General features: G+C 27.4%; 1 protein-coding gene and 1 non-coding gene across 5 annotated transcripts; one reads left to right on the plus strand and one right to left on the minus strand.

The window, feature by feature from the left end:
• The first annotated feature begins 350 nt into the window (after positions 1 to 350).
• LOC113868243 lies at positions 351 to 458 on the plus strand. The gene has a single exon (XR_003505265.1). It is a non-coding gene; the product is annotated as a small nucleolar RNA R71 (small nucleolar RNA).
• Positions 459 to 5,598: 5,140 nt separating this feature from the next.
• Positions 5,599 to 10,437, minus strand: LOC113867008 (RHOMBOID-like protein 9, chloroplastic). Of its 4 annotated transcripts, none has more exons than XM_027501904.1 (7): positions 10,303 to 10,437; positions 8,890 to 9,436; positions 8,338 to 8,548; positions 8,020 to 8,185; positions 7,149 to 7,319; positions 6,583 to 6,737; positions 5,599 to 6,137 (listed from the first exon to the last, which is right to left on the minus strand). In XM_027501904.1, the coding sequence occupies exons 2-7, from the start codon at positions 9,428 to 9,430 to the stop codon at positions 5,864 to 5,866; spliced, it is 1,518 nt and encodes a 505-aa protein (XP_027357705.1). In that variant the 5' UTR covers positions 9,431 to 9,436; positions 10,303 to 10,437; the 3' UTR covers positions 5,599 to 5,863. The 4 variants fall into 4 exon arrangements, with proteins under 4 accessions (XP_027357705.1, XP_027357708.1, XP_027357706.1 ...); XM_027501907.1 differs by having other exon boundaries at positions 10,299 to 10,340; XM_027501905.1 differs by lacking the exon at positions 10,303 to 10,437 and adding an exon at positions 10,186 to 10,297.
• Positions 10,438 to 10,904: the final 467 nt, after the last annotated feature.

Consider the following 10,904-nt stretch of genomic DNA (forward strand, 5'->3'; position numbering starts at 1 on the left):
CTTCTCTATTTTCACTAGTTTTCTCATGATATTCCTCTTGACTGGTGGAAGCTACATAGTGAATTGGTTTGTTCCCTTCTAACTTCATGTTTTCAAGTTTGGCATTGAGGGAATTCAGTTGCTGTGACATCAATTTGTTCTGAGCTAATAAGGTGTTCAGTTCCAGCACACCCCTTTTTGAAGAACCTCTTTATTTGTGATTGTAATTATTAGATGTCATAACTTTAATAAGTTGGCGTGCTTCTTCCAGGGTCTTTTGAGCAAATGAACCTTCAACTTCTGCATCCACCATTGTTTTTGTTGCTACATTCAGCCCATCATCAAAGGTTCTCAGTTGGAGCCATTCGGGTAACTCGTGATAAGGGCAACTTCTCAAGAGTTCTTTGAATCTATCTCATGCCTCTTGCAGTATTTCATCTTCCCTTTGAAAAAAAAGCAGAGATTTCTTGCCTCAACTTGGTTGTTCTAAAGGCTGGAAAATACTTTGTTAGGAATTTCCTCTCTAAATCATCCCAAGTAGTTATACTTCCTTTCGGTTGGGAGAACAGTAAGCTTTTTGCCTTATTCCTTAAAGAAAATGGAAAAAGAGACAACCAGATAACCTCATCACTCACACCATTCATTTTAATCATTTCGCATATGGTTAAGAAATTCTGAATGCGCAAGTGGGGGTCTTCGGAAAGATGTCCAACAAATTGTTCTTGCTGGACCACTCTCACCAGGTTAGGTTTGATCTCGAAGTTGTTAGCTTGAATGGGAGGTTAAACAATAGAGGTGAAGTTTCCTCTCGATATTACACGTGCATAATCATTCAAGTCCTCTGTACTTCATTAGCATTTTCTGTCATTGCTACATAATTTTCTTCTTTTTTTGGTTCTTTTTCCTTTTCTGAAGTTTGTCCTTTCTTTTTGTTTTTCTTCTTGAAATTAATAATTAGCTGATCAAGTTCTGGAGATGAATCAAGTTTAGATTTGTTCTTGTCCTTTTCTCACATGAACAACCTTTCTACTACACTTTAATTTTTTTGTGAACACTTAAAATACAGTAGAAATTATTAACACAAGCTAGCAGATTCTCATTTCAATTGATAATAATAATTAATCCTCGACAACGGTGCAAGAAACTTGATAACTTTTTGACAAGTGCACCAAATTGTTGAAGTAACAAAATAGATTTATCGTCCATAAGGATTAATGTTAAGTAGCAAACTACAAGAATATAACTAGTTGGGTTGAAAATAGAATTGTAATACAACTGAAAAATTAAATGAAGTGCAGAATATAAAAACACAATGTTGGAAAGCTATAATTAACTATGGAAATGAAATTTTAGATGTAAAGAACTAAATACTAATTAAACTAAACTGCAGTATATGACTAGAGAAGGTAATGAACTGAGTTGTAAATTATTAAAAAGATGGGTTGGGTTTAGAATCTCTTATCTTTTTTCCTTTGCATAAGATATATGTATAACCCAAAATACAGCTCAATCTAATGGTCAGGTTTCTAAAATACCCAACCCCAATTCCTTAGTTAGTTAGTTCTAAAACGTATTTAGCTTCCTAATCCCTTAGATAAAACAAAAAATGTTCAACATTATGATTAAAACTCAAATGACCACATCATTATAAAATTCTATTCCTAGATAATTTATAACAAGCATTTTGATCACAATCCAAGAAAGTTCACAACTTTCCAACAATAAACTCTTTTTCATCAACTCCATTCACGTAAAATAGACAGATATTAAGTTCAGAATCAAAATATTAGATTAAAGCTTATATCTTGAGTTACATTCAATGCTTAGTTCATTGCAATGGGTAAAAGAATAAGTTCATCCTTCCTTAACTCCAAGGTATTTAGCAAGACATGATGAAAATAAAGAAGAATAAACTAAAATACATTGCAAAAAATGAAATCATGTTCAATAGAAATAGCTTAAAGCAAAATATAAAGTATAGGAAACTACTATTCCATTACAAATTAAGGAGAACTTCTCATCAAAATCCTATAGCAAAGAAGGAAGAAAATGCCCTAGCTGACATTTCTACAGAGAACTGTATGAAAACCTAAAATTTTGTGCTCTAAAATGTAATAAAAGGAAACATAAAAAATGCTCGCTTTAACAAAAAATTTCGCTTTTATATGTTCTGTCAGCATCGTGTCCCTACAATCAAAAGTTCATGTCTCCACAATTGTGTGATTCAATTTTTCTCTTCAATTTCAATTGCCATTTTTCTTCTAATCCCTTTAAAATTTAAATGCGAGCAATCAATATATGAATAATTCATCAATTTGCTAGCAATTACAACAGTCCATTGAATTTTCCAATTAATTATATTAACTTATAATTTTAATTCAATAAAATATGCCAAAAATATTTAATTTTCTATATGAGTCAATAACTCATCAAGCAAACATATTTTTCCTCTTAACAACATTTAATGTTATCAAAAATTAATTATGAACTCTCTTGTGTTGATTTTAAGACTTTTCAAAATGAAATTAAGTTTTGAGCACTCACTCATTGTTAAATTTCATTTAAAAATCTTTATTTCTTCTAATGAAGTCACTTAATAGTAAATATTCAAAACTAGTTGCTAGTAATGTGAAGAATTGCAACTTGAGAAAAATTATTCCTAGAAGACTTATCTTTATATATATAAAAGTAGATGAGTTTTGGAGGACAATTTGCCTTCGCTTTTTAATACAATAATCTTTATATAATAATTAATAATTACTATTTAAGGCCATCTTAAATGCTTTAATTCAAATCAATTAAATCCGTTCATTTTTAATTAGCAGTTTTGATATATCTTTACCTTTAAGACCGTCTTGAATGGTTTAATTCAAATCAGTTAAATATATTTATATCTAATTAGTAGTCTTTATATATTCAAAAGGTGCATCCTTTGTGGCAGATTTGAGCCTTAATATTAATGTTTATTTTAAATTTTATTATTAAAAATTAATAACTGATAAAATTACATAAAACTCTTGAACTTTAAATTAAGTTTTTTATAAAATTAAAAAAATAGACGTAGAAAAAATGAAAAGAAAATCAAATATATTGATTTAATTCTCAATGACTTGGAGTGAATATTATTTTATAATATATTTTAATGGCTAAAATATTTGTTTAATATTTTTTCTCTTTCATTACTTTATACTAATTAAGATTATATTATATTGAATTTATTTCGTAAGAATCAAAGAATTATTTACACTTTATGGGAGGAGTTTGATGATCAAATGGTTGTTTTTTAAAGAATGAAAATTCTAATGCTTTACCTATTATGATTATTCAATTATGTAAAGTGAAAACATTTGGTGGTATGATTGTTTATCTATATTGAACTCTTTTTAATTGTGTGATAGTTATTATTATCAACAAATTATATTTCATAGTTGTTTCAGAAACTTTAGGCATATCAAATACTTATAATGAGACAAAGTTGTATATCAATCTTAACATAAAAGAGGCTATTGATTACAAGAATAAGTAATTATTTTAATAATTTTTTATTTATAGAGACATCATTATGTTTTGCATGATGTTTCTTGTTTTTGTTAACTTATAAGCTATCTAATTTGTGGTATAAGATGAATATGAATGATGCAGGTATAAGTCAAGTATTAAGTTCGATGGGTACTCTTCTATTTTAATGGAAGATGATTTGCTCCAAGCTCAAAGCATGACCATATATACATGAAATAATTGAAACAAATTATGTATATTTTGTATTGAAATAATGAAGTGAAATGCATATAATTAGCAGTTAAATACAATTTTAAATTTTAATATAAATGATTTACTTTAAATTTTATTCTTGAAAACTGATAATTTGTATATGATTAATGAAGAATAATGAAATAAATGAATAAGAATTAATAAGTATATATATATATATATATATATATTCTAAGGGTCATTTATGTTACATTTGAATTTGTTATAAATAATCAAATGAGAGCTATATGGACAAATATAAAATATTTAATAAAGATAAAAAAATTGTATTTTATTTAGTGTGCATATATATTAACATATTTGTACTTTCTTTTTAACTTTAATATTAACATATAGGATCATTCATGAAGAATAGTAAAATGAATAAATTATAATTAATTAATTTATATATTTAAAAGGTCATACAACAATGGAATAATAAGAATTAATATTAATTTAGTATTTGTAATTTAAATATTATATGAAAAAAGTACAAAAATTGTTAAAAAGTTGGTATACAAGGAAATCTTTCAAAATATAAATTAGATTTATTATAAAAATTATAACTTTCCTTTTTAATTAATGTCAATAGAAAAGAAAAATACTTTATAAAGTTCTATATTACATTTCTTTCTTTTAAATAACTAATATTTTTATTAATAATAATATTAACATATACTAATTAATTTTAAACTTTCAAATAGTTTAAATTTTATTATAAAGTTTTTCTTATCATAATATTTGTCTATATTTTATATGTGACTCATAAATTTTATATTATATCAACACGTGTAATTTTAATTAATATAAAAATTCATTTTTATTTTCAATAAAATTATTCTTCTCTTTTACTTTCTATTTAAATCTTAATTCAAAATTTTAAAATATATAAAGTATATAAAATTTGCATATCAAAATTTATTTATTTTATTTTTCAATCTATTTATATTTGATATTATTCAATATAATATAATTTTATTATTATATTTTTTATATTTAAATTATAATTTTATAATATTAATATATACTAATTATAAACAAATTTATGTGACATATAAATATATTTATTAATCTATAATTAAATTTTTTATAATAATATTTATAATATTTAAAGTCACATATAAATTATTTTTAACTGTTATATTTATTTTTTAGAGATAATTTATTTTAAAAATAATCAAAATTTTCATTTAATATTTTTTATCTTTCTGTTATATTAAAAATAATTAATTTAATATTTAAAGTATAATTATTTTAAAACTAAATCATATATATATTTAATTAATAAATATATGATTCAATAATAAGAGATTAAATTATGATACTTGATTATAACAATAGTTTCAGAAAAACAAAATAGGCTTATTTAATAAAAAAATTATTTATTTTTATCTTTAAATTGTGTGCTATATAATTTTATAAAATAAAAAAAATATATAATTTTATTCTTTCAATAATTTTTGTCTTAAAATATTTTAAATATATTTAAATTTATTTATTTTATTAAGAATTCTTATATTGTGGTATGTATATATACATGTTAAATTATTACAAATTAATTATAAAAGTATTTTTAAACTTTATAGAATTAAATTTATAAATTCAAATTATATTTGAGTTTAAACTTTTTACTTTTAAAATTAATTTATAAATATTTAAAAATATATTATAAATCTTTATATAATATATGAAATATTTTATTAGTAATAATATTAATATATACTAATTAATTTTAAAATTTAAAATAATTTAAATATTATTATAATTATTTTATATAATTATTTTTTATTTTATAATTATTAATTATAATATTATACTATAACGTAATAATTTATCCGTGCAATGCACATGTCATCTTTCTAGTTTACAATAAAATGAATTAGACAGTGTTGTACATATTAATTTTTCAAAGGAGCATAGTGTAATTCTTTTATATGGAAGCATCTATCAACTATGAGTATGAAAAGTGTAATATACTATTGGAAATATTAGTGTTTGTATAACATAGTTATCGGACAAGAACCAAGCTTATACAATTATATTGTTGTAACCCTATAGTAGTATAATGTATGTTGCCAATGTTCCTACAAGGTAAATCTGCATCAGAAATCTAATGAGCCAATGACACGTGGCATCAGCCAAAAATCAACATAAATTCCAAGGTGTCAGCAGCTGCTGCATTGACAGATGCAAGTGCATTGGGTGGTGGCTCCATAAAGAAAAGGATTGAGCTTAAAACAATGATGAATATGGTGAATATCATTAGTGATTTGCAAGAATCACCATTTTTCCTAACTAGTTTGAGTCCTTCTTCTTGACCACTTCCTGATGATGTATCATTCAGCTGAAGTGTTGGACTGGTTAGAAAGCCATATGCCATGCCTGAGAAAGCTGCTCCAAAGTGTGACCTACAAATCAATCAGCCGCCAAATAAAGGTTTCAATTTCACAATTTAAAGAAGGGTCAATGCTCACTGGTTAAGAAATGAAAGTGGAAAGTTTTTCTTGAAAACATGTTTGACCATGTTATAGAAATCATGGGAAGAGATTTATTAATTACATTTTCTCACAAAAACCTTTCACTTTTGATTCCTTAACCAGGGTGCTTAGGGTACAGGTTAGCATTTGCCTTTAAAGAATATATTGGAAATATGTAACTCCCTTTTTTTTTTTTTTCAATATGTTTCTTGCATTCCTCTATTTTCAGATCTCATGTATATATTTGCTACATCAAGCTCTAATGTTTCATATAACCTTGATGTGGAAAGTGAGTTTGCTCTCATCCTTCAAGTTAAGTTCCTTTTATATTTTATTGAGTTTTATTTGTAAACTATGAATATAATGTATGTCATACCATTCATCAATTGGACCAAAGTGGCTTAGTATGAAAACAAGAGCTGTAATAATAATTGCTTTCTGGAACAAGTTCTCTGAAGCATCAGTTGAGATAACACCTTTGTTTAGAATTTGATACATGAGCCAAGCACCAATTATTGCAAATACAGGTTCCTGAGTACAAGTTGAAGTTAGACATAGTGAATAGAAGGCAAAACAGGAGATCCAAACAGAAAGAAAGTTATTGCAAAAAATAATTCGACTTAATAAATCATTTGCAGAAGAGTAATAAAACCTAAGAGTTTTTTTAACAACTTTGCAGACAAACCACGAAACACAGAAGGAATGAAATATAGAAACAAAACTTTAATGCAAGAACTTTTTTTCTTAATTAATCCCACTTAATAATGATCCTCACTTGATTTCCTTCAAGAGAACTTGTGCACATACAAAGCCATTATAATTGGAATTGGTTTTAAAATTAACATTTACACAGAACTCTCTTTGAGTTCCTTTTAACTGAAAAATGATATATTATAGCTTAATCATATTAAAAGGGAATTAAAAGTGTAGAGTGATACTTACAGTTCCACCAACAGTGGGATCTGGAGTATGAAGAAAACTAGTCAAGTTGCCAGAAACTCCACCCAGGATGTAGATCAAGAAAAATGTAAATGAACCATAGCCTCTGCAAACTTGAGGCCCAAATGTTAGAAGGGCCCAACAACTGAGAGCCATGTGCAATATTCCTGCATGCTGCACATGCAAAATTTACTGAGAGCAGGCATAAGAAACATAATCACAATGAGATTAATTTAGCATGTGGTATTAGAAAAAAAAATTGTTAGAAAATGTTATTAATGCACCTTCTTCCGTGATTTCTAATTACTTCCTAGGAGTACTTGTTAACAAAACCCTAAAAATATCTAAAAAATTGACAGGCCACTTTCTCTCTTTGTTTTGCAGAGAGGATATAGGCTTCCAATCAACACTTACACATATGATGCATTATTTTCCCTGATACAGTTCTCATGATTTTTCATGGTAGTTTTAAGCATTGAGTCAATGACTCAATTCTTTCCATGCAGGAGGAAGCATATTATTAGTTTTGCAATTCTACACAGAAACGACTGTAATTTAATGCTATTGATTTGGAAGTTAAAACTTTGAAATAAAGTAAATTCCCAAAAGAAAATGTAATGTAAAACAAAGCTCAAATTTAAGTGTGTTTGGAAACATGTTTGAAAGCCTGTAGACGTAGATCCAAAGCAAAAGATACAACTTGTAGCATTGAAGTAAATATGAATCCAAAAGCAATCTAATATGAAACCAAAGATGTTATAAATCAAACATCAGAAACTAAATGATGTGATTCTCCCACATGGTGATGATTGTCATGTAAACAATATTCTATATCTGTGGAATGGAAACACGGACCCAGTTCTCAATCTTGTACCAGAAACATTGGTGTTATAAGCCTCCACCATTCTCCAACCAAGATCAAATGGTTTATCTTTGCTCCATATAGTAGTGGAATCGAAAATAGCTCTAAATCAGCACTCCTTATAGGACTTGCTATTTCAAATAGGAACACTGCAATGTTCACAGAAGCCAATATACCACTGCACCCAAGATAACAACAAAACAGAATGAAAAGAGTTATTTAGAACATACCAGGCATTAAAACATTAATATGGGAAAATTAAAGTATGAAAGAAATAGGAGGAGTCCTTGTTGAAAAGAGAAAAGTGAACTATGACAGAGAAGGACTTACATTAAGTAGAGACTAGAGGTTTCATTATGCTGTTGTGAATCCACAGCAAACCTTGGTCCACCTACACCTTTTATTCTTCTCATATCCACATAAGCATTTTGCTTCCTAAAGTGTACTCTTCCAATATTTTTGCTGAGAGATTGTTTTGGTGCTAAATTTTCTTCGCTACGATTCTCAACATAAGAAGGCACGCGAGATTCTTGGTTGATTCCTGCATATAAAATACTTACATGTTCATCTTTGAAACACAAGGTTTAAGTAGTTGACAAGAACTGGTGAGCTAGAATAAGCGTCCATTTGGAAGAGTTTATGAAAATAGCTTATAGTTCCATAAGCTCTTCTGAACTTATTTCAATAAGCTTCGGTATAAGTTATCAAAATAAGCTCTTTTCAACTTATTCCAACAAGTTTTAGGTCAAATTTATAGGATAAGCTCTCATAATAAAAAAAAACCTTATTGAATAAGAGCATAATTAAACTGTATTTTTCATACCCGAAGAGAATGATAATAAATGAGAAGGCACTACAATACTCAAAGTAATTACACCTTACCATTATTTAGTTTGCCAAGATACTCATCAAGAGACTCCAATCCAGATTTTGATTTGGATTGATCAGCACTGTGATTCACCTGTATCACCTTGTGTGATGAATCAAATCTATGTAACTTTGGATTATGTTGGAGTTTACCAAAATAAGAATCTAATGACTTTAGTTGCTTCTCAGCAGAGCTAGACTCAGCTGAACACCAAACTGTGGATAAGTTTTCTCTCTTTGAACAACGTCCCTGAATGAAGCTTAGGTGAGTGTCTGAACTACAAACTTTTGTCACGTTCTTAACCAAAGAACCTTTGTCATGAACTAGGGACCTTGGCACATTCCTATCTTTTGTGCATGATTTTGTAAGGATGTTGTTGTTAACTTTGTTCAATGGATGGCAACTCCTGCAAATTTGACCAGGAATTGTAGAGAAGGACCTAATCATGTTATCACAGTCATACATGAACCTCTTCTCATTTTGCCTTATTACACTTTGTGTTGGTAAATTTTGGTCCTTGTAGGGTGTTTTGTAACATATTGGAAATGCAGCCATGAAAACCTGAAGATAAAAAAAAACAGAAAAAAGAAAAGCATAAGCAGCATGAAAGGAAGAAAGTAATGTTGTGTTCTTGGAAACTAGCATATCTTGAGACAAAACATAACTATGATTCATAACATTTCAGGAATGAATATATAAGGGTCTGTTTGGTTTGAAAAAATGATTTTTTAATTTTATTTTTTCAAATAATTATAAAAGTGCACCTTGTGTTTTAGTTTCTTATAATGTTTTCAACATTTTTTGTACATATCTTTTAAAAAAAGAAACAAAATGAAAGCAAAGTGGCATTTTTGTAATTATTTGAGAAAAAAAAAAAAACTTTTTTGTATTTGGTGCCCATGACTGCACCTTAAGCAAGAAAAACACTGAAACTGGCAAATAGCATGAAAAGAATATCAATGTTATTGTGTCTACATGCCTAGAAAGAACACTAAATGGGCCCTTGATGGCACAGAAAGAGGTTCTCAAAGCTAGAAGCAATACAATACCGAAGATTATAATACAGTCTCAAAACATTTACAGTTATATCATATATCTAAATTCATTTCCAAACTCAAAAGCTCTAATAATAATATTGAACTTTGATTAATTAACTTCATAATTTCTGCGCATACATTACAGAGTTTAAACTTTGTACTAAAATTATCTTTTACCAAACAGAAACACATCACTTCCTACAGCAACAGAAAGAGAATCCTTTGTTTTTGTTATTTGAAAGCTAACAAATTGAATTGGTAAAGAAACAAAAACTTCACAAAATGAAACCAATATTTTCCAAAAAATAAAAAGTTTAAAAATGGAGGAGTGAAATTCAGATGGTAATTGAACCCAGAAACTGAAGGGCACAAATGAAAGTTTGTACCTACCTGACTCTAAGGTGCAAACAAGGCACGTTTGTTTAATTAGGTTCAGAATTTGAAAGGGTTCATGTTAACGTAATAGTTCCATTAATGGTATATGGTTAATTGCTTTATGATGGGTGATTGACAATGAAATACAATACCAACTACTTCTGTACTCAGTGTACCTTATCTCTGTTCAGCCATTCATGTTATACAAACAGAGATATGCAAAGTCTATGAACCAATAAATGCATCCAATAGGATTCGGATGGACCCACGTCCCACTTTTGTTAATATTACACGTTGCATGCTAAAATACCTCAAATTTAGGTTGTCCCTTCCACGTAAATAATGAAATCTTTATTTCCACTTTTTTTTATTATTAAAAATCAATTTATTTTTTTAAAATTTTTCATGTGTCTGTTTCACTTTTCTTAAAAAATTAAAATATATAAAAAATAAAATTCGGATTATTTTAAGAAATCATTTTGATTAGCTTTTGAAAAAAAAAAAGTACAGATGTATCTAGCTTTTAAAATAAAAAACACTTCTTATAATTATAATTAGATTTAAAATATACTTTACATAAAATAAAAAATAGTTATTTTTATACATTTTTAAAATCA

Source organism: Abrus precatorius, unplaced genomic scaffold (assembly GCF_003935025.1).
Source record: "Abrus precatorius isolate BTA unplaced genomic scaffold, Abrus_2018 Scaffold5, whole genome shotgun sequence".
NCBI classification, from domain to species: domain Eukaryota; kingdom Viridiplantae; phylum Streptophyta; class Magnoliopsida; order Fabales; family Fabaceae; genus Abrus; species Abrus precatorius.